We start from the raw sequence: 25,615 nt of genomic DNA, 5'->3' as shown, positions 1-25,615 counted from the left end.
TCATAAAAAAACCAACCCTGAACCCCACCGTCATAGCCAACTATCGTCCTGTCTCTCTTCTTTCCTTCCTTTCTAAAACACTTGAACGTGCTGTATCCAACCAACTTACTGCTTATCTCTTACAGAATGACCTCCTAGACCCCAATCAGTCTGGCTTCCGGACTGGCCACTCCACAGAAACGGCCCTCATTGCGGTCACAGAGGCACTTCACTTAGCAAAAGCGAAAGGCCTCTCCTCTGTCCTGATTCTCCTAGATCTATCTGCAGCCTTCGACACAGTCAACCATCAGATACTCCTCGCGGCCCTCGCAGGAATGGGAGTGGCTGGATCTGCGCTGACATGGCTGACATCATACCTCAATGACCGCTCCTACCAAGTGTCATGGAGAGGGACTCTGTCGACCACCCGCCCCCTCCGGACGGGTGTCCCCCAGGGCTCGGTCCTAGGACCCCTTCTCTTCTCCCTCTACACTAAATCACTGGGTAACATTATCACGTCTCATGGCTTCTCATATCATTGTTATGCCGATGATACTCAACTCTTCCTCTCCTTCCCTCCCTCAGATATCCACGTCTCTGAGCGGATCTCGGCCTGTCTGTCCGACATCTCCGCCTGGATGACGACCAACCACCTCAAACTGAACCTAAGCAAAACAGAATTGCTCCACCTGCCGGCCAAATCCTCCCCCCTGACCGACCTCTCCATCACAGTCGAGAATGCAGCTGTGACCGCGTCGCCGACCGCCAAGAACCTTGGTGTTGTCCTCGACGACCAGTTGAACTTCTCTGCTCACATCGCAGCGACAACCAGAACCTGCAGATTCCTCCTGAGCAACGTCAGAAGGATACGCCCCTTCCTGACAAAAGAAGCCACCCAACTCCTCGTCCAATCAACAGTCATCTCCCGCCTCGACTACTGCAAGGCACTGCTAGCTGGCCTCCCGGCCACTGCCACCAAGCCTCTTCAACTCATTCAAAACGCAGCGGCCCGCCTGATCTCAAACCTACCGAAGTCGGCCCATGTCACCCCACTTCTTAGGGACCTGCACTGGCTCCCCATTGCTGCACGTATCCGCTTCAAGGCCCTCGACCTAGCATACCGTGCGGCAAAGGGAACCGCTCCCGCCTACCTCCGGTCAATGGTCTCTAACTACACACCCTCAAGACCCCTACGCTCTGCATCTTCTGGCCGCCTCAGATCTACTCCTATCCAAGCTCCCGGAGGGTGATCAAAGAGAAGCCACCTATTCTCAGTCATTGCCCCACAATGGTGGAATGAACTACCCATCCCAGTTAGGACAGCCGAATCCCGTCCAATCTTTCGCCGTCGACTAAAGACTCACTTCTTCAACCATTATCTGAAATGATGATAAAAAAATAAAAATAAATATCTAACCCCGACTAACCTTCCTGTCATGCACTTGTCCTAATAAACTAACCTACACTGTAACACGCAACACTTTGATGAACATTGTTACTCAGCTGATAGAGTTATACCCTTCTTGCTGTCTTGTCGCACAGAACTTGTAAGTCGCTTTGGATAAAAGCGTCAGCTAAATGACTAAATGTAAATGTAAATGTACATCTTCTTCACAAACATAGCCACAACACTGGTAAACAAACTACCCTCCCACTCAGGGCATTATGGTGTAGAACACATAGTAGCATACTACAAAAACCTAGGGGTCCACAAAGACGACTTCAAACATGAAATGGTAACAACCCATGAAATGGTAACAACCCATGAGGTACTCAAAAAATTGAGCGCCCTCCAACCTAACAAGGCCACTGGCCATGACAACATCCCCTCCAAATTCCTCAGAGACGCAGCAGCCGCCATCACCCCAGTCATCACACACATAATAAACCTCTCTATAAAACAGGGACACGTCCCCAAGGACTTCAAAATTGCGAGAGTGACCCCTCTGCACAAAAAGGGCAGCAAATTAGACCCAGGCAACTACCGCCCTGTTTCTATTCTTACCTCCATCTCGAAAGTCATGGAGAAAATAGTCTACGAACAGGTCGCAAAGTACCTGGCGGGAAAAAATCTAATCTACGAATTCCAATCTGGCTTCAGAACGTCCCACTCCACTGACACATGCCTCCTCTATTTGAACGACCACATCAAACAAAAGGTGGACGCGGGCAAATACTGCGGCATGGTCATGCTGGACCTACAAAAGGCCTTCGACACTGTCAATCACTCCATTCTGATTGACAAGCTAAAAGCAATTGGTTTTGATAGCTTATCAGTGAGCTGGATGCAATCCTACCTGGAGGGGAGAGAACAGATGGTAGAGGTAAACGGTACTCTATCCCCCCCCCTCAGTGAGCTGTGGTGTTCCACAAGGAAGCATACTAGGACCGCTACTCTTCGTAATTTATGCAAATGACATGTCGTCAGCCTGTGACTGCAACTTGTTCCTGTTTGCGGACAACTCAGCCCTGCTGGTCTCTGACAAGAACAAGTTGCAGGTTGAAAAAACCCTCAGCTCGGAACTAGGCAAAATCTGCATATGGCTCGCTGATAACAAACTATCATTACACATGGGCAAAACAGAGTCCATTCTCTTCGGTTCAAATAACAAACTCAGCAAGACCGACGGCTTCTCAGTTACAGTGGGTGACAATATTGTCACAAGGAAAGACGAAATTACCTACCTGGGTTCCATCCTAGAGGCAAATCTTTCCTGTGACAAAATGGCATCAAATGTAATAAAAAAAGTCAACCAACGAACTAGATTATTGTACCGGATCTCCTCTCTGGTAAACAAGAATACCCTGAAGACTCTGGCAGGAACACTCATTCAAGGGTACTACGACTATGTGTGCACCTCATGGTACCAAAGCACCTCAAAGGCGCTTAAAACAAAATTACAAACATCACAAAACAAACTGGTCAGACTACTACTTGACCTGAACCCCAGAACCCACCTCACCCCTGCCCACTTTGACAACCTAGGATGGCTTAGAGTAGACGACAGAGTACAGCAACTTGCAATGGGCCTGGTCTACAAGATACACTATACGACTAAGGTACCCATGTACATGTCAAAATACTTCCCAAAGGTCAGTGCATACCACAACCACTACACCAGAGGAAGCTCAACAAATCATGTTAAACCCAGATTCGGCTCAAACAAGGGACTAAACACGTTTCGCAATTATGCCACATCAATGTGGAATGCCCTACCCAAAGCTGTAAAGGAATGTGAATCCCTACCCACATTCAAAACCGCTCTTAAAGAGCACCTACGGGAGGCTGCAATTCGAAACTGGCCACCGTAAATGCCCAAAACCCCCACCACCTCCTAATAGACAGTCTCCTCCCCACCGCATGTATATATTCCCTCCCCGCTGTATGTATATTTATCTCCCACCCACCCACCCCCTCCTAATGTACAGTCCCCTCCCCATCATATGTATATACTCTGTCAGGATCTAGGGGTAACAGTACTGTATATTTGAATACCGTTTATGTCACAAATGTATCAGTACTAAATACCTATATGTCCCTATGCCATAAATGTCATGTATGTTGTGTATGTCATAAATGTCTATATGAATTGAAAATGGGGGACCCTGATGGAAACAAGACAAATGTCTTTCTCAGGTCTGCATCCCCTTAACAATTGTGTGTATTGAGCCGTACTGTATTGTACCCATTCTGCAATCTGTTAAATAAAGTTTTCATTCATTCATTCATTCATACTGTACCTACATACATACTGTATACATACTGTACATACATACACCACTGTATGTACCTACATACCTACTGTATACATACTGTACCTACATACACCACTGTATACATACTGTACCTACATACCTACTGTATACATAATGTACCTACATACATGTACTATATGTGCAGCTGGAAAATCATAGAATACATTCCAGCTGCAATTAGGCTCTTTTTGTGATTACCCACGTAGCCCATGTTCTTAAAGGAACACGCCAACATTTTGGGAAATTAGCTTATCGTCTTCTCCAGAGAGAGACAAGAAGATAGATACCAGTTTCCTCTCTGTGCGTTCAGTAGAAAGCTATCTGGCTGCACGTTAGCCTAGCTTAGCACAATGAATGGAAGCGGACAGTGCCGGTTAGCCTTCGGGAGAGGTGGTAGTTGGACAATGCCTATAGGCTAACCGACGCATCATAATCATCAAAATGTAAAGAAATAAAGGACTGACATATTTCTCTCTGCATGTAATGAATCTATAATATATGATTTTCACTTTTTGAATTGAATTACTGAAATAAATGAACTTTTTCGTTGATATTCTAATTTATTGAGATGCACCTGTGTCACGATCCAGTGGCTCCTGTGTCTCCCCTACCCCTGTTTCTCACCTGTCTGTCCCTGTCTGTATGTTAGCTGAGGGGAGCAGCTTCCTGCAGACCATATATGGGCAGCTTCCTGACAATCAGCTCATTCCTCTCACCTGCTCAACAACCACACCTGTCAGCCATCTTCTCATCAGCCCTGCAGTCTACCCCGGTTCTTCAGTCACTCTTTATTAGATCGTTAATGCAGCTACTTGGTAGAGACGTTTCAGGCCTCTCTTTAGAAATATGACTCTACTTTTTTGTCAGTTTTCCTGTGTTTTTGTGCTTCGTTCATTTTTGTGTTTCTTCTGTGTCAGGATCACCACTGCCTGCCTGCCTGCCTTCTCTGACACAGACTTACCACCTCCAACTGTGGGTAGTTTTGTTTACTCCTCGAATCAAGACAGAAGGATGTAGAATGTTAGACACTGGAGTTCAATCAATATGTCTTGCATTTATTGAACAATCAGAAATAATAATTACATTAATCATCGGGTGGTCCATGGATCACAACAGGCTTTTTGACAGCAATGCAGAGTAGCAGAGTGGAAAAGAAGCTTCCTTGTTCCCTCTATTCTATGGTCTGATATACTCGTCTGACGTAGGGTGTCTTTGCTTGCTGACCAATCCAATGTGAGACACCTGTGCCCTCTCCCATACGATCCAGTTCGGACAGGGTCCTCAGGGATGTGTAGAGTCACGTAACAAGAAAATGCACAGGTGTCCGACCCTGGACTGACCAGCCACCTTTCAGGAGACAAGGGCCCCTTTAACCTTGGCCTAAAAGCCACTCTGTGTTCTATTCAAAAGGAAACTCACCTATACAATGTCCCCAAATATATATGATAATGATTGTACCTTAATACTATTTACCAATAACCTTTAACTTAAGTCAATGTTCCCAATTAAATAATATAGTATATGACATAAGCACAAAGTCAACTGAATATTCTCAAGCCTGAAAATATTCCCACACAACCTTCCCCTGTTTTTGAAATAAACACATCTTCTATATTACTACAGTGTCCGCCTGCATCTCAGGCCCCCAGTCCTGGTCTTGATACACCTGTATACTATCTAATATGTTTCTCAGAGCAGGGCTTGACATTAACACCCGCCAAATGCGGGTAGAATTTGGCAGTGGCGTGTAACTCTCCGTCACTCTTACCTCTCTTGGGTCTTGGGTAGACCGTGCAACGTCACCGTTTTAGAGTTGTCGCAGTGAAGAGTCTCTCTCTCTCTCACTTGCGTTGCGTGTAATGTAGTGATGGCGAGATGAAGCTTCATGAAGCATTGAGGCTTTCCATCCAATAGTACCACACATGTGTTGAAGCTTCATGGTGTATTTGCTCTACTGTGCCATCAAGTGGACAATAAATGTAGAACAGGCAGAGTGATGATGATGCCAATAAACAAATAATAATGTGTCTGTTTTTCTAACAGAATGATGGCAGGGACAGAGGAGAAAGTGCTTGTGTTACTACAACATTCTATAATTTAATATAGTGTGTTTTTCTAACAGAATGATGTCAGGGACAAGTGCTTGCTTCATTCATTTTTATTCAGAAAAAGCAACTCAAAATCGACATGCCATCCTGCATTTGGATCATACAGATGTGATCAGATTAGGCACAGCAAGTTAGACATTACAGCAAGTTTATATGTAACGGAGATGATATCATATGATCACCTTTTTTGCGTTGTGTTTAACTGTCTTCGATGCCCCGAGGGAGTTTAGAACCCGGGTCTGCCGTGACACGGGCGACAGGTGACAGCACAGACCGCTACACCAAGGTGAATTCACTCTTCATGACGTGTAAAGTGTGTCTTTTTAAGTGGAGTGAGTTTAACTCGCAGTACCGCTACTCGCCAGTCACTTCACAACGCTTGAAGTCCATCGTGACTGACAGTGCCTCGCGCTACCATCTGTTATATATATGTTGGGATTATTAGGATACACATTTATTTGTCTTTCCCAGTACTCCACGGGCTTCTCCAACGCAAAGAAACTCGTAATGAATTCCTATGTCGACACTTGTGTTGCGGGGATGTTCCGGGGAACATAGGGATGATCCCGTGTTGGAGACGCGTTGGGAACCAACCCCGAAGCCATTTCCTGAATCAGTGACGCGAAGTGGGGCTTCGGGGGCGGTACACCCCCGACCGAGGCTTCGGACGTCATCAGTACGTCACCTGATACGCGCTTCGATACAGGCTCCACATAAAAAAAGCTGGATTGCTCGACACAAGCTCCGAAGCCTCGCTTCAAACGTCACATCACTAGTGTAATGACAGTCTCTCTCTCAACGCACTGCACGCTTACTTGCGTCGTGCATAATGACAGTCTCTCTCTCTTTCTCGACGCACTGCACGCTTACTTGCGTCGTGCATAATGACAGTCTCTCTCTCTTTCTCGACGCACTGCACACTTACTTGCATCGCGTGTAACGACAGTCTGTCTCAAGTAGCCAAACTTTACACTACAAAAACTAAGTGGATATTTGGAGTGTGTGTGTGATTTTTTGGCTGGTGAAAATGCTGAGTGGCTACTAGTAGTGACTTTGGAAAACCACTAAGCCACAGTGGCTGGTGAACCAAAAATGTTAATGTCAAGCCCTGTCTCAGAGGGATGTGCTAATTGAATTAAAAGTGCCACAGAATTTATTATCGAGTGTCCTGTCGTCGCCTCACCTCCATTCCAGGTGCCGTTGTGGGGTAATACCGCGGTGTCCTCCTCCGGCGCGTCCTCCTCTGGCGTGGCTCTGTCCCCGTCGGCCCCCGTGGCCTCGGGCTCCTGCAGGCTGTCCTCCTCCACGATGTGTAGCTTGTCCTCGTCGTCGGAGTCCGAGCTGCCGGCCTCCAAGCCATTGTTGAAGCTTGTTACTGCGGAAGAGAGAGAGAGAGAGAGAGAGGCGGCCTATGAGAGGTCTGACTGAAATACGGATTCATATTCAAACCTTTTATTTATTCTCCAAAAGGACCATCGAGGTCACCCTCGTTTTCAATGTCGTCGAGACTTATTAAAGGAACATGCCAACATTTTGGGAAATTAGCTTACCGTCTTCTCCAGAGAGAGACAAGAATATAGATACCAGTTTCCTCTCTGTGCGTTCAGTAGAAAGTAGGGATGTCCGATATTATCCTACCGATATTATCGGCCGATATTGGCATAAAAATTATTTTACATTTATTTAACCTTTATTTACCCAGGCAAGCAAGTAAGAACAAATTATTATTTAATTTATTGTCAAAGTATGTATAATGTTGTGTTAATTACACGACAAGAGATATGTAATGTTAATTACCTGAAATTATTCCGTTTTTTGGCGGGAGAAACCCTGCATATATCGGTATCGGTTGATATCGGTATCTGAAATTAAGAGTTGGACAATATCGGTATATCCCGGTATCGGTAAAAAAGCCAATATCAAACATCCCTAGTAGAAAGCTATCTGGCTGCATGTTAGCCTAGCTTAGCGCAATGAATGGAAGCGGACATGGCCGGTTAGCCTTCGGGAGAGGGTTAGTTGGACAATGCCTAGGCTAACCGGCCGTGTCCACTTCCATTCATTGTGAGTATTTGAGTACAAATACTTAGTTACTTTCCACCACTGCCAATAAGTGCTGGTCTAGGATCAGTAGTGAAGATGTGAGTTGTGTCAAGGCAATATGCCATATTTCTCTTCCTTTTGACGGTATAATGGTATTTGATGGTATTTTGTTTTCCAGTACAAATTACAATGTTATGTGTTTTTTTTCTGTCATTATCATGTACAGCTGTCATGATGTCGTTTCATTCAAAAAGGTCTATTTTCTTAAACTTTTTTTAAATTCTCCCAATTCACATTTTGATTGACTTAAAAATATACAGTGAAATTAAAGTAAATAAAGAGTTAATAGAGAGACACTTGTCTAGGTCGGTGAGACGAGTGGCTCAGTGCCAGAGTGAACAACGAGGCCTCGGCCGCACCTGGGTCACCTCGTTAAAGAAGAGGCCTCCCAGGTACGCTCTATTGGTTCAGTTTGCTTTAACCCTTTCACTGCCACACTACAGAAGGTTAACCCTTTCACTACCACACTACAGAAGGTTAACCCTTTCACTACCACACTACAGAAGGTTAACGCTTTCACCACACTACAGAATGTTAACCCTTTCACTGCCACACTACAGAAGGTTAACCCTTTCACTGCCACATGACATACGGTTAACCCTTTCACTACCACACTACAGACTGTTAACCGCGTTCAAATGCCTTTTGGTTTTCAGTTGTGTTGGACGACTTGGTTCGAGAAGACCTTTGTATTGTGTTCATGTTGTGAGTATTTGTGTTTTTCTTTTTCTGCCTCATTGTGCCATCGACCCCCCCCCCCCCCCCCCCCCCCCCCCCCCCCCCCCCTCTCTCCTCTCCTCATCTGACCAGGTGAACTCAACAAGCTTAAACTGCCTGGAAACAGGCACAACCAATGGCATCGTTTACTCCAAATTGTGTGGTGTAATCTTTCCATCGATCCATCAATGACCATCAGTGCTACACTCACTCTCTCCGTTTCTTTTCCTCTCTTCCTACCCTCTCTGTCTCTCTCTACTCTCTTTCTCTACCCCCTCTCTTTCTACTCTCTCTCTTTTCTCTCTCTCTCTCTCTCTCTTCTCCCTCTCTCTCTCTCTCTCTCTCTCTCTCTCTCTCTCTCTCTCTCTCTCTCTCTCTCTCTCTCTCTCTCTCTCTCTCTCTCTCTCTCTCTCTCTAAACAGCAGGAGGGTGAAGAGTATAGGAGGCTGTTTATCAGCAGGACGACACCTAAAGCCCAAGACCGTAAAAACAAGAAGAATAAACAGGACAAATTACAGCCATGAGGAGAAATAATCACTTGTTTATCAACCAGAGAGCGAATCTATTTCCCACTGATTCTGTCTGTGGGGCACTTCCCCTCAATGGGAGCTCTGGCTGACGAATGAGACTGGGACTGGTCTGCATGGGCTGATGGGAAGGTGTGTACATGTGTGTGTGTGTTTTGTGTGTGTGTGCGCGTGCACATGTACATGTGTGTGTGAGGTGATGAAGGAGAGCACGGAGAGCCAGGTCTCCACAGGGGAGCGATCCCTCCTGCAGCAGCACTGAGGAGGTGTAATGAGGAGGTAAGAGCTGCCTGTTTGTTCACAGGTGACAGCTGCAGCCAAAGAGCTCCCTATGTGTGCGTGCGTGCGTGTGGGTGTGTGTGTGTGTGTGTGTGTGTGTGTGTGTGTGTGTGCGCGAGTGTGTGTGTGCCCACTCTATGCTATAGGTAGAGTGATGTGTGTAGGTGTGAATGTAAGGAGAGGGGGGGGGGGGGGGGTGGGGGGTGGATAGGGAGAGAGAGAGCGGTGTGTGTGTGTGTGTGTGTGTATGAGTGTGTGTGTGTGTCCTAGGGCTGCAACGATTAGTCGACATAAACGATGACGAGAAATTGTTGCGTCGATTAGTCATAAAAAAAAAAAAAAAAAAAAAAAAAAATTGTGCACTACCTATCTTTGTGAGAGTGGCTTCTCAGGGTTCCAGACAACATCGTAACATGATGATCCCATAGCAAATTTTGGACATTGAAAACATTGTTCCCCTGCAGGAGATGATGATCAGACTAGACACACAATACATTACACACGCACTCCTCTCACTCACACACAGCGATCAGAGTAAGACACACACATACACACTCCTCTCACTCACACACAGCGATCAGAGTAAGACACACACACATTCACACTCCTCTCTCTCACACACAGCGATCAGAGTAAGACACACACACATTCACACTCCTCTCTCTCACACACAGCGATCAGAGTAAGACACACACACATTCACACTCCTCTCACTCACACACAGCGATCAGAGTAAGACACACACACATACACAAATTACACAGTACACACCTCTCACTCACACAGCGATCAGAGTAAGACACACACACAAATTACACAGTACACACACTCCTCTCACTCACACAGCGATCAGAGTAAGACACACACACATACACACACACACGGACTCCTCTCACACACAGCAAACAAAAGTTATTTAAAGTACACTTCCACTTTAATTTGTATTATTTAATTTATTTATCTTGTTATGAGTGATTGCTGTATTGTTCTTCAAATACATTTTCATTTAAAGTGGCTTAAAGATCCAAATTCAAATGTTTCATGAGTCATTATTTTAATTTGCTATGGGATCATCATGTTATGATGTTGTTGTTTGGTCCTGACAAGAGTCTCAAAGTCTGGGGTGATGGTAGACAAGCAACTCTGAGGTCATGCTCAATGTCCAATCTGTTCCTCTGCTCTGTCTTCAGCTGGACCAGAGCTGAGAAGCCACTTTCACAAAGATAGGTAATTTATTAAAAAAAAAAAAAAAAAAAAAAAATCCTTTTTTTTTTGTTGTTTACATTGGTTTTCGATTAGTCGACTAATCGAAAAAATAATCGGCAGATTAGTCGACTACCAAATTAGTCATTAGTTGCAGCCCTAGTGTGTCCGGTTCTGAATCCCAACGTGTGGTGGAGATGTATTACAGGTAGCACTGTTCCTGCACACACACACACACACACACACACACACACACACACACACACACACACACACACACACACACACACACACACACACACACCCACACAACTACACGCACACACACACTGCTCTCTCTCCACCCCCCCTCCTTACATTCACACCTACACACATCACTCTACCTACAGTATAGCATATACAGTGGGCACACACACACACACACAAATAAACACAAACTAACACACACAAACACACACACAAACACACACTAAGGCCCAGTCCACACGAACGCAGGGTTTTATGTAACCGTGATTTAATGTTCGCGGTTGCACTGCTCGTCCACACGCAACCGGGTTTTTGGAACACTGCAACCGTGATAATTTAAAACCGGAGTCCAGGGTGAAGTTTTGGGGGAATCCTTCAGTGGTTGCGTGTAGACATAGTAACCGAGATTATTTCCAGTGTTTACGGCAGAGCTGTTGCAAGTAGTGTTATATGAATATAACGATAAAGATATTAGACCTGGCCACCATCACCAGTAAAGAACAAATAGCAAGCGATATCAGGGGTCCCTGATGTAAACAAGACAAACGTATTTCTCTGGTCTGCATCCCCTTAACACTTTCAGTGCCAGCCATAACGTTGATTAATGTCCTTGAGTGCCATCATCCACTTCAATGATAGCGTTAAAAACGCATAATCTATGTTTTAAATTATGGCTATGTGTCTAATCTGCCCGTCGCTTATCAATGACTTGTTTGCAGTCAACATTGTCAAAACGGATTGTTTTTTAATCGGTTCATATCCTTTTTATAGCATTTCGAAAAGCTATCGTTTTCTAAAAAATTGCCGGAAAATAGAAAGATTCCCTCATAAACGGCATTTATTGGAATATTCTCGAATACACTAGACACGTTGTCATTTGTCGGCCTATTTATGAATCGTTTTCAAATAAACGCTAGATTATCGATAGTATATGTGTACTTATGCACGCTATAGAAGCGAGCTGAGAAATGGATTACCTCATTTCCTCAACATCACACACACACACACACACACACATATATGGGACACGCTGTTATCTCAGTGAATACAGCTCTGATTATCCTAAAACTGGTAACATAGACTCCTTACCTTAGATCAGATGTTCTCCAAAAAGATTATTCCAATTCCTGATCGCCATTCCACATATCGATCGCGTTTATTGATTGATTATTGGCTGCTGTAAATATATATTCCAGGCTGCTTTCCAACTCGCGATCACTTCCATGTTCATCAGATCCCTCACCAGCATAGTGGAGCGAGGAGGCTCCCCCTCCACAGTTCCACCTGTATAATCGAATGGCCTGCAGTTACACAGGGATAGACGATAGGGGGCGGTATTTTCCCATCTGAGCTAATTTATCTTGGAAATGACAATTATCTATTAATTAATGACGTGATGATTAAAGTATTTCCACTCCATTCCACGATACCAGTGCCTCACCAGCTAACCACACGTAGCCAACAACAACTGCACGCTATGTACGCTAGCCGCAATCAAGTCAAGAGTTTTATTTGTCACGGCATACAAGTATACAATGAAATGCTGGTGGTCTTGCCCGCAACGATGTGCAATACAGTGGTACAACATATAATAGAATCCAATAAAAACAACATTGTGCAATAAACAGGTAACAGGTAACATGGTGGGACATCTCGGTATCTGTACATAGTTATTTACAGAGCATATAGGACATGCTAGGTAGCTTTGGTAGTGCAATACACTGTTACTGATTTTATACTAATTTAAAGTGGCCTTTCTTTTTGGCCATAAGTGTGGGTGTGTGCGGCATGAGTGTGTGCCCGCTCATGTTAAAGTGTTAAAGTGGCTGAGGCGGCTACGTGGCGTAGTGGGCAAGGCGCTCGCCACGAAATCTGGAGACGCTGGGCTTGCCTGTTCGAGCCCAGCGCTCCACATTTGCTTTCAGTTTAGCTGGTCGTCCGTATTAATACACATTGGCCGTATTATGGGGTGGGAAACTGATGGGTGGGGATCGGGCGTTGTGGACAGCGGCTCCTACAGGTCGGTTGGTGCGCCTGCGCAGTAGAATCAGGAAGTGTCGGGGGCAGCGTGAGCCTCCCACGCGTTACTCCTCGCCACTGAGAGATCGAGCTGCGCAGGTGAAAAGATGCGACTGCTGTTACCTCAAGTACCGGAGGGGACTTGTGCTATGTATGACTTAGTCCACATTGCAGCCGGCTTGTGGGAGGCAAGAAACAGCGTTTGTGACAGGGGAGGGTTTAATTGGATGATACGAAATTGGGATGGGAGAAAATATAGAAAATGGGAGAAAAAGTGGATAAAAAAAAAAGTGTTAAAGTGGCTGCTAGTGTGTGAGCGTGCACAGCGTGCGTGTCGTGTGTGTGCTCATGTGTGCTTGTGTGTGGATAGTTCAGTGTTCTGTGGCACTCTGTGTTCATTGTTCAAGGCTCTGATGGCCTGGGGGAAGAAGCTGAGCCTAAGCCTCTCTGTCCTAGTAGCTGGGGTTCGCAGGCGTCTGCCTGACCTCAGCAGCTGGAACAGGCTGTTATTGGGGTGGTGGGGGTCTTTCATTATTCTGCAGGCTCTGGATTTGCACCTCTTGTTGTATAGAACCTGCAGGGGAGGTAGTGCAATACCCGTGGTACACTCGGCTGAGCGCACCACTCTCTGTAGGGCCTTCTTGTCCTGTGCCGTGCTGTTTCCATACCAGGCAGTGATGTTTCCGGTCAAGATGCTCTCTACAGCTCCTGAGTAGAAGGACTGGAGTATCTTCCCCGATACTCTGAACTTCCTTAACTGTCTCAGGTGGTAGAGGCGCTGCTTCGCCTTCTTTACGACTGTGTCTGTGTGTTGACCATGTCAGATCCTCTGAGATGTGGACCCCCAGGTACTTAAAGCTGCTCACCCTGTCCACGGTAGCCCCGTTTATCATCAGTGGTGTGTGTGTCTCCTGCTGTCCTCTCCTATAATCCACGATCAGCTCCTTGGTTTTACCAATGTTCAGGAGCAGGCTGTTGTCCTGGCACCAGCGTTCCAGTACCTCAACCTCCTCCCGGTAGGCCTTCTCGTTGTTGTCCGAGATCAGCCCCACCACCACTGTGTCGTCTGCGAACTTCACTATGGAGTTGGAGCTGAACTTGGCCACACAATCGTGTGTGTAGAGTGAGTACAGCAGGGGGCTCAGAACACAGCCCTGGGGGGACCCGATGCTCAGGGTGATGGTGTTGGAGGTCTGACCCCCCACCCTGACCGCCTGGGGTCTTTCGCTCAGAAAGTCCAGTACCCAGGCGCTCAGGGCGGAGCTCAGACCCAGCTCGATCAGCTTGTCCACCAGTCTGGTGGGGACTATGGTGTTGAACGCTGAGCTGTAGTCAATGAACAACAGTCTCACATAGCCCCCCTTCTGACGGTCAAGGTGAGAGAGGGTGCTGTGCAGTACCTGGGAGACCGCGTCGTCGGTGGACCTATTTGTCCTGTATGCAAATTGCATAGGGTCCATATCACTGGGGAGGGAGGCACAAATGTGGTCCTTGACCAGCCTCTCGAAACATTTCATGACCACAGAGGTGAGTGCCACCGGTCTGTAGTCATTGAGACATGTTGGGGAGGGTTTCTTCGGTACAGGGATGATGGTAGACATCTTGAAGCAGGCAGGGACCACTGACTCCGCCAGGGATTGATTAAATATGGCGGTGAACACCGGGGCTAGCTGGTTGGCACAGGACTTAAGTATGCGTCCTGTTATACCATCTGGCCAATGCTAACTATTATAATGGTAAATCCCAATAACATTAGCACCAGCGTTTCCGTTAGCCGGTAATTACCGGTATTTGACCGGCAAAATCTGTTGAAGTCCGACATAATTAATCTCTCCGGTCTTAATGTCCGGTGAAAATAATTCCCTGAGTCTAAGCACAATTTGATTATTTGAATTGTATTAAAATAGGCTAAAATTAAATAGCCTATGCGATGAACGAAACGATCATTACATTTGTTTCCTCGTTGCTTCTAATAATGACAACGACGTTGTCAGCGAGAGCTTAGTGCTGGGTGTGCAAACTTTTGTGAAGCTGCAGAGCCAGAGCAACAGCGGCACAATGCAGTATTCCAGCAGTACTCCAATTCAGCCATTTTCAGCCAATGTTGGGTGGGGGGCGCTGCTGTGCGGTTCCCAGAAAAGAGCCAATAACAGCTAAATCAGCTGCTCTGCAGCGCCATACTCTTTGCAAATAAGTCGTTGCGAGGTGGAGAGTCGTCACGCAAACCACGATAATGTTGCCGTCTCTCTGCTTTCTCAGTTCTTCGCTTGATATAATTAATACAAATGTCCAATATAACGGAATTCGTTAGCTCATAAAAATGTGATTATAACAGACTGCTGTTTAGTGTCGGACCGACTGCCCACATACGCGGTCTATTTTATTTCAAGTCAGCAGCAGCACGGAGTATCGAGGGACTTATTTTATTTGGAATATATTAATGACTGTATACGCAAAAGTAGCCTAGTTTTAAGTAATAATATTATAAATCTACATGCCTTGAGGATGACATTCTTTATATAGCCTGCCTATCAATTGTTTTAAAGCTCAATAAACTATGACCGGAATTAATCTCATTTGTCCGGTAGATTGAAATCTTGCAGGTCACGGAGACTGGCAACAATTTTTTCTAACGGAAACCCTGATTAGCACGTAAGCTAACAAAATCAGCGATCTTTTTGTGAGACTAAACTCTTCGCTCTTGGTGGTAAATTGTGTTGATGTTTGTTTTGTTTCATCAACAAATGAGGCAGAACACACAGTGAATGTATCCTTTTTTGTTTATTGCACTTTGTTCTTGCTGCAAACAAATAATGAATGCTCCCCCGTGTAGCGCAATGATAACGTAGTGACTAGGGATGCACCGAAAGGGAAATTCTTGGCCGAAACCGATACCGAAAATAGGAAACAGTTGGCCGAAAACCGAATGCCGAAAGGCCGAAAATGATTAATATAAATTAGAGGTGGGCATAGATTCATTTTTTTAATCTAGATTAATCTATCTGCAATCCTGGATTTAATCTAGATTAATCTAGATTAAAATGTACCAAAAAAAAAAAATAAAAACTGCAGAAGGCATTCAAAATATGTGTGTTCTACCCAAATAATGACCAGAAGTAAGTCCTTACTTTTTCTTTCCTCCTTATGTTTCTCAGGCCAGGTGGCCCATTACACCATGAGCCCATCTCCCGTTTCCAAAATGCATTACAGACTGTTTGAAAAAGCTGTTTTGCTATGATAATTGGTAATGAAATATCAAAATAATGTTCAATAAGATGTACTTGTGTTTAATAAGTTGTTTTATTCAGAAGTTAACACAAATACATAATATTACCAGTACAGTACAGTATCTAGCACACTCTCAGGAGCAAAACAGAAAGAATCATTTCAAACTTGAACTATGTGACATGGCTTGAATCAACTGCTCCAGTGGAGTTGCTCAGTGGCCAATGGTGTCAACTGTGGTTGTACTGGGCAGCTCCCAGGTGTGAATGGAAAAGAACATCTGTGCTCAGCGAACCTACCCTGGGTAAATAAAGGTAGAAAAAAAAATGTAAAAAAAAAAAAAAAAAAAAAAAAAAAATCTTTTTTTTTAGATTAATGCGTTAATTATATTATCGCGCAATACTAGTATAGCGTTAACGCTGCACGTTAACGCCGTTAACGGCCCAGCTCTAATATATATATATATATATATATACATAATTATATTAGAGCTGGGCCGTTAATTGACGCCGTTAATCTTTTTCTCAACGTTGGGTCTGTATTGTCCTTAAATACTTGCCGTAGTTCCCAGCTGTGGTACCAGGAAGTGATTGCACTACCGGAGCTGTAGTCAGAATAATGTGTTAAACTAAAGTAACTTTAGTGGTCCGGTAATCATTGTTATACAGGTGAGGTTAAGAAGTCCTCAGGATATAACACAATTCGGCGATGAGGACGTCTGAATCTGCGCAATGCAAGAAAGAAGAAGTCCGTTGAGAGCTCTGTTTACATTATTAACGTTAGCTTAGCGAGTTAGCATGTTAGCTCACGTTACTCGGGCGGCACTTGAAAACATCTACAAGAGGAGGAAATCCACTTTACACACTAAAGGAAGGATCGACTGGACTATCGTGAGTGTTTACAACAGAAATGGCTTGGATTATTGGAAATATTGGACCGTTTGATGACAATCTGGAGCAATATGAAATGAAAATGGGAGACCCTGATGTTAGCATGTTAGCTCACGTTACTCGGGCGGCACTTGAAAACATCTAGAAGATGAGGAAATCCACTTTACAGACTAAAGGAAGGATCGACTGGACTATCGTGAGTGTTTACAACAGAAATGGCTTGGGTTATTGGAAATATTGGACCGTTTGATGACAATGTAGCCCCTTTCGTGACTGTGATGCACGGAGTGAATCCACAGTCACTTGCTCCTCAATAGGAAACTAACCTAGATTTACCATGAAGGACTGGTTCTGGCTGAACCGTTCGTTATACAAGAATCACAGAGACGTTTCAAATGTGCTCACAGTTGCACGAGGGTTTCGGACAGAGATACGGGATGGTTTGAAAGCTCTGCGTTGCTAATAAACATTTTAAATAATTTTTATAAACTGCTCAAAACGGCATTATTTCCGCCGTTGGGTGATCACAGCGCATGCGCACCATCCCTTATCTCTGTCCGAAATCCTCGTGCAACTGTGACTACCTTTGTAATTTCTCTGTGATTCTTATATAACGAACGGTTCGGCCAGAACCAGTCCTTCATGGTAAATCTAGGTTGGTTTCCTATTGAGGAGCAAGTGACTGTGGATTCACTCAGTGCATCACAGTCACGAAAGGGGCTAATGACAATGTGGAGCAAATAAATGAAAATGGGGGACCCTGATGTAAACAAGACAAACGTCTTTCTCTGGTCTGCATCCCCTTAACAATTGTATGTATTGAGCCGTACTGTATTGTACCCATTCTGCAATCTGTTAAATAACGTTTTCATTCATTCATTCATTCATTCATTCATTCATGGAACTGTTACACTGAGCTTGCACTGCATTTGTTGAGAAACCTGCTTCTGCAGCAGTCTGTGTGTGAGCAACCAGTCAGCAGCATTGTGAATTTAGAGATTCACTAAAAGACACATTGAGTAGGGATGCCCCGATCGATCGGCCACCGATCGTTATCGGCCGATAATTAGTATAAATATGCGATCGGGGAATTCCGATAATTAGTCATATTCGCCGATCGCGGAAACTGATCAAGTGGATATCTCACTCGCTTGTCTCAGACGCACAGGACCTGCAAACTGCTCCTCCTCCCTAGCCCCGCCCGTACCCGTGTAGAGTTTGTAAACACAGGACCTCCTCTGCTGAGTCTATAGTGCATTCGACCTGAGCTAACGTTAGCTACCTAGCTATCGTTACTGTTTAAACAAAATTACCCAGTCAACTATTCACTTTTAGTAGGCATTGTCTAACGGTATTTAGCCGGCTAGCTACCGATAGCTCCTGATATCAACAAATGCTCCAGCAAGTCTTGTAGTGCATGTTGATACCTCCGTTAGCTCGCGTTAGCTCGCGTTAGCTGACGTTAATTCACTGTTCAAAACGAAATGTCCGATTGAACTAAATAGTTGTCTTAACGTCATCTAGCCGGCTAGCAGTAGCTACAGATAGCTCCTGATATCAATGTCTTATAACATTGATTGAATGCGTATTCGAGCTGAGGGCTTGCTGAATGTTAAATGACCAAAGCATAACGTTACCAATAGGGTCCCGCTGCAGCGCCGGAGAATCCTTTTTGGTAGCTGGAGGCTACTAGAGTACACACAGACAGTGGAGCTGTTTGCAGATAGCGAGCATTTTGACTTGTTGCGTGGTGGCGATGTCTCGCAGATAATACAAGTACAAGTCTAATTATATAATATATATATTTTATTAAAAAAATAAATAAAAAATTATATAAAATAATTTTGAATTTCTTTTTAATCAAAAACGATCGGTATCGGATCGGTATCGGCCGATATGGCTCACGACGATCGGTGATAGGTGATCGGTGGCAAAAAACGTGATCGGGGCATCCCTAACATTGAGAGACAGGTTTGTGTGTGGATTAAGAAATGAAGGTTCACAGAAGAAACTACTGACAGAGAGTGATATGACACTGGAGAGAGCTGTCAATATCAGTGTAACAATGTTAATGGCATCAAAGGAAGGCCACAGAAAATTACGATAAATCTGGTTTTAAAAGAAACACTGGAAATTACAAAAAGAAGAGACATGTTCATGCTGTTGAACAAGGAGATAGAACAGCTAGTGACTCCTCAGATGAAGAGGAGAGGATAAATCTCCTCCTCTGGTCATTATTTGGGTAGAACACACCTATTTTGAACACCTTCGGCAGACTTTTTTTTTTTTTTTTGAGGCATTTTAATCTAGATTAATCTAGATTAATTCCAGGATTGCAGGTAGATTAATCTAGATTAAAAAAATTAATCTATGCCCAGCTCTAATATATATATATATATATATATATATATATATATATATATATATATATATATATATATATATATATATATATGTTTTTTTTTTTTAGCTACCTGATTATGGCAAAAGACATGACTATGGCTAAACTTAACTTAAATAATATTAATAATCACTATTATGGGCCCATAAAACATTTATTCAGCACTTTTGAATGCATACATTAATTCCAGACTGTTAAGACTAAAAGACTACAACGATTGATGACGACTTCCTGTCCTCGCATTTCCATTTTCGGTTTAACGATACATTTTCAACAACGGATTGCTGCTAATTAAACACTTCATTTAAACGGAGTAACGTTAACGTTATGTCGAGTTCATACGTGTAGTGTAGTATGAACTCGTCATAACGTTAACATTACTCAGTGTCCACTGTTGCTGCCACCGTTGCGTCGCAGGTGGATGGTACACTGTTAGCTCCGTAGCTAATCCGCTCCTAGACTACTGATAGCAGTACCATTAACGTCGGAGCTGATCAATACTCCGGTTTTTTCTAATTTAGTTTAGAACCGGGTTTCGGGGGGCATCCCTACTCCCAAGAGGAGTTAGTTATCACAGTGAACCCCAGAACCCACCTCACCCCTGCCCACTTTGCCAACCTAGGATGGCTTAGAGTAGACGACAGAGTACAGCAACTTGCAATGGGCCTGGTCTACAAGATACACTATACGACCGGGGTGCCCATGTACATGTCAAAATACTTCCCAAAGGTCAGTGAATACCACAACCACTACACCAGAGGAAGCTCAACAAATCATGTTAAACCCAGATTCGGCTCAAACAAGGGACTAAACACGTTTCGCAATTATGCCACAACAATGTGGAACGCCCTACCCAAAGCTGTAAAGGAATGTGAATCCCTGCCCACATTCAAAACCGCCCTTAAAGAGCACCTACGGGAGGCTGCAATTCGAAACTGGCCACCATAAATGCCCAAAACCCCCACCACCTCCTAATAGACAGTCTCCTCCCCACCGCATGTATATATTCCCTCCCCGCCGTATGTATATTTCCCTCCCACCCACCCACCCCCTCCTAATGTACAGTCCCCTCCCCATCATATGTATATACTCTGTCAGGATCTAGGGGTAACAGTACTGTATATTTGAATACCGCCTATGTCACAAATGTATCAGTACTAAATACCTATATGTCCCTATGCCATAAATGTCATGTATGTTGTGTATGTCATAAATGTCTATATGAATTGAAAATGGGGGACCCTGATGGAAACAAGACAAACGTCTTTCTCAGGTCTGCATCCCCTTAACAATTGTATGTATTGAGCCGTACTGTATTGTACCCATTCTGCAATCTGTTAAATAAAGTTTTCATTCATTCATTCATTCATTCATTCATTCATTCATGCTTTGGCATTGTACTACATGTATATTTTACAGTTCCGTGAGTATGCGGTTATTTTTTTAAACCACGTGTGTACGGAGGAATATTTTTTTTAAACCTCAGTGTCAAAAGTACCCGTGATCGTGTGGACTGGGCCTGACATAGAAGCACCAGGCCCCTGGCGGAGTGATGCGGTGCTTTCTGCAGGGTGAGACAACCATCTTGTTCTCAGGCCCAGACAGAGGAGGAGGAGGAGGAGGAGGAGGAGGGAGGGAGGGAGGGGTGGAAGAGAGAGGGGTGGAGGAGGGAGGATGGGATCGATGGACGTCTGGATCGATACGGAGGGGCGGGCGGGTGAGTTGTGTCATGTGACCCAAGTGAATGAGTGGACAAGGGAAGGAGGGAATGTGTGTTGTGTGGAGAGGAGAGAAGAGAGGAGAGGAGAAGGGAGGAGGGGAGAGGAGGGGAGAGGAGGAAGGGAGAGGAGAGGAGAGGAGAGGAGAGGAGAGGAGAGGAGAGGAGAGGAGAGGAGAGGAGAGGAGAGGAGAGGAGAGGAGTGAGGAGTGGAGATGAGGGGAGAAGAGAGGAGAGGAGATGAGGGGGGAAGAGACGGGAAGAGAGGAGAAGAGAGGAAATGCCATTCGGTGGTCACTTTCATCCAAAGCAACTTCCAGTGTCACAACTCATTTCTTGTCACAGATAGGCCCTTTTCACAGCAGCCATTTTGACACATCATTGCAGGGTGAACACAGGTCTGGTTGACAACATTAATTTTCGGTCCCGTTCCAATTAGACGCACCAGAGCTGTGCTGTCTCACCTGTTATTCATTACACCTGTGTTCACCTATAGGATCTATAGGACTAAATCAAAGATGAAAATCAATGTTATGAAGTGCATTAGCCTTGCTTCTACCACACCATCCATAAGACAGTGGTTCAGGAGGTAGAGCAGTCGTCTGGTAATCCGGAGGTTCCCCGTTCCATTCCCACTCCGCCCCGGGCAGTGTGTCAAAGTGTCCTTGAGCAAGACACTTAACCCCTAATTGCTCCCGATGTGCAGGTCGGCACCTTGCATGGTCGCCTCTTGCATCGTTGAGTGAATGTGTGAGTGAATGGGTAAAATGTGAGGAACAAATTGTAAAGCGCTTTGGATATAAAAGCTCTATATAAATGCAGCCATTTCTCATTTACCTAAGAGCTCATTCTGGTGACTTGTTGTGTAGTTTCTGCTGCTAAGCCAGGAGACGTCTGACTATTGGAAGTAGGCCGCTGGCAGCATGACCACTGTATCTCTGCTTTACTGAAACAGTGCAACAATTACACACAAATAATGTCCTGGGGAGCCCAGCAGTCTAGGGAGGGGGTGGAGGAATGTCTGTCTGTCTGGCTGTCTAGTGTCTAATGTCTTATGTGTTGTTTACATGTTGTTTATGAGGTCTTTATTCTTTTTATTTGTTATTGCTATTTACATTTTTTACTTGTTACTTTTTACCTGTTATTTATTTTTATTTAGTATTATTAGCCTAGATTTATATTAACTAAACACAGATTTATTATTTATATTTAGTTTTTTGTCGGGTTTTGGATCTGTTTGATATTTGTGTTATTTTGGTCAGTATTGAAATTATTGTGTCAATGTTTTTTTAAATCGAAAATAAAGATGTGATAAATAAAAAGAAAAAAAGAATTACACACAAATACAAGTGTCACGTTTCAGGCAATTCCAATAAGAAAACATATTTCACCATACAGTATATCTCCAGCCTTGCTTTCACAAGGTGAACTGAACTGACATTCTGTGTAGTGCCACACTACCTAGAACCTACGCAAGGCAGCCTAGTCCACACCGACAGCCGGTGGATATACCAAAACACATACCAACACTGTCCCCACGGAGCAGTTCTTATAGAGAGAGACAGGGGGCGGCACTGAGCAGGTTGACAGTGAGTGGACAGCAAAAACAATGGCAGCCTCTAAGACACACGTGTTGCGAGCATCCCCGGCCCGAACCAACCGACACACACACACACACGCACACACGAGAGACAGTCTTTGGATCAGGTTGCTTGCCAGTGGAAGATTATTCTCTATCTCACTCTCTCATGAAGTCATACGTGACAGTTTACAGACACACACACACACACACACACAGAAACACACGCACACAAACACTCACACACACACAAACACACACACAATAATAATAATAATAAATAATATTTGTAACAATCTCAAAGTGATACATGAAAGGAGATAAAGAAAAACCACAACCAATGAAATTAAAGAAATCAAAAATGTATATATTAAAAACACACAAGGCATCAGTCGGTCCACACACACACACACAAACACATCTATGCGCCTCTCTCTCTCTGTGTGTGTGTGTGCGCGTGTCCACATCATAACAGAGTGTCCAGTGAAGTGTTAACCCTCCGTCTGGACCCCCGGAGAAGGAGAGGAGTCTAGACGACTGCATTCCTGCTCGACTCCACTGCCTGCTTGTGTGTTTCTTCTCTTTCTTTCTTCTCTGGTTTTGATTGAGCTACTAATTCATTACAGGCCTCGTTGAATGACATCACAGAGGAGTCTGAGTCCCGGCGGCCTAAATATTAAAGGCAACCAACTTGTGTCTAGCCACGCCCAACTTGCGTCTAGCCACGCCCCCGCGGCAGCAGCAGAGCGGAGCGGTAGCTCCGCTCTGCCGCGGAGCTCCGTCGCGGCAGCATTATGTAGCAGTAATCCCCCCTTTTTTACCATCGACGACTAGCTCAACTGGAAGCGCTGCCTTGCTGTGGATCCTGCGGTCCGTTTGTGACAAGTTCGATTCCCTTCAATTTTTTTATTTCTATTTTTTTTAACGTGCATTCTTTCGCCGGTTAAGTTTAGGCATGTTAACTTTAAGCATTGTTTCGGAGTTGGTTAAGGTTAAGGTTAGGCATTGTTTCGGAGTTGGTTAAGGTTAGAAGGGTTAAGTTTAGGCGCTGTTAAGGAGCTGGTTAAGGTTAGAGTTTGTCTTAGAGAATGGCAATATTCTTTCGGAGTTGGTTATGGTTAAGGTTAGGCATTGTGGTTAAGGTTAGGCATTGTTTCGGAGTTGGTTAAGGTTAGAAGGGTTAAGTTTAGGCGCTGTTAAGGAGCTGGTTAAGGTTAGAGTTTGTCTTAGAGAATGGCAATAGACAGCTGCAGCGCGAGGCAATAGACAGCCTATTTCCGCGCTGCAGCTCTCTCGCGCTGCCGCGGTCACATGGGTGTAGTGGCCAATCAGAGAAACGCTAAACACAAGTTGGTTGCCTAAAATATTCACGCGTCCCGGCATCCGCTGTGTACCTGGACTAATGTATGAATCATCATATTTATCCCATAAATACTGTATCATATTATAAATAATAAGCTGTGTATACCAACTATGGGGTGCTCTTTGCCATGTATGTGTGTATGGATATGTATATATATACAGAGCAATGCTATAAACATCACGTAGTCATACATGTATGAATATGGGTAGGTGTGTAATGTGTATGTATGTAGTCATGTGCAGGTATATATTGTGTATATAGTAGGGATGTCCCGATCCGATCACGTGATCGGGATCGGGGCCGATCACGTGATTTTCCGAAGATCGGGATCGGCAAAAAAAAAAAAAAAAAATCGTTTTTTTTTTTTTTTTTTTTTACTTTTTTTTTTTTTATTCAAGAGTGTGGCTGGTCTGCTGTTCTGCAGCTGGATACTATTGGTTTGTTTTGGCAAAATTCTTCTGCTCTGTGTGACAATAAATAAATGAATGATGATATGCAATTTAAAACCAAAACTAAGGCCTCAGTATGAGTTTAAGATGTGAACATGGTCATGTTTGTTGAAAAAAAAAAAAAAAAAAAAAAAATGTTGATCGGATCGGGAAATATCGGTATCGGTAGATACTCAAAATCACATGATCGGGATCGGATCGGGAGCAAAAAAACGTGATCGGGACATCCCTAGTATATAGTAATGCATGTATGTAGGTAAGGCCCGACAAGCCTAGTCCTTCTCCCTAGCCCTTTTCGGACAATTGGACAATTCTGCAATAAAAAATTGCAACTGAACTGAACTGAACGTGCGTTCCATGACTCTTAACACTTTGAATGCCCAGCAGGGGCCGCACATTTAGTGCTTGAATGCCCACCATCCGCTTCAATGTTAACATTAATATCGCCTAATCTATGTTTTAAATTATGGCTATGTGTCTAATCTGCCCGTCGCATTATCAATGACCCATTTCCAGTCAACATTGTGGAAGCGGATTGTTTTTTTTATCAGTTAATTTCCGTTTTATAGCATTTTGAAAAGCCCTCGTTTTCAAGAAGAAAAAAAATTACCTTCAATAATTGAGCCATTGAACCACGTTTTTTCACTCTCCCTGGAAACAGGTGTTGTTCCAGGAGACTTGAAAGTGGCAAAGGTTATACCTCTGTTTAAATCTGGTGACTCATCCTTATTTTCCAATTACCGTCCGATTTCGTTATTACCGTCCATATCTAAAATATTGGAGAAGCTGGTTTATACCAGAATTTTGAAACATCTTAATGACAATAATATATTATATGAACATCAATATGGTTTCAGACAAAAACACTCAGTTTATCACCTAGTTTATAGATAGAATCACAGATGCACTAGACAATAAGCTATTTTCAATTGGTATATTTCTGGATCTATCCAAAGCATTTGATACTGTGGACCATAAAATACTTATATCAAAGCTTCAGAGGTATGGTTTGGCTGGCGACGTGATTAAATGGCTCAGTGACTATCTTTATAAT

General features: G+C 44.1%; 1 protein-coding gene across 1 annotated transcript in view; it reads right to left on the bottom strand.

The window, feature by feature from the left end:
• LOC311226734 (zinc finger E-box-binding homeobox 1-like) overlaps positions 1-25,615 on the bottom strand; it is a gene marked incomplete at its 3' end in the record, with an annotated part of 194,433 nt that overhangs the window by 64,750 nt on the left and 104,068 nt on the right. The window contains exon 2 of the mRNA XM_084312144.1: positions 7,027-7,218. Within this exon, the coding sequence (XP_084168270.1) occupies positions 7,027-7,218 (192 nt within the window). The remainder of the gene's footprint in view (positions 1-7,026; positions 7,219-25,615) is intronic.

The sequence above is a fragment of the Notolepis coatsorum genome, assembly GCF_963971535.1.
Source record: "Notolepis coatsorum genome assembly, chromosome: 4".
Classification (NCBI taxonomy): domain Eukaryota; kingdom Metazoa; phylum Chordata; class Actinopteri; order Aulopiformes; family Paralepididae; genus Notolepis; species Notolepis coatsorum.
The sequence above is the reverse complement of the archived record's forward strand: the minus strand, read 5'-3'. Positions and strand labels throughout refer to the sequence as shown.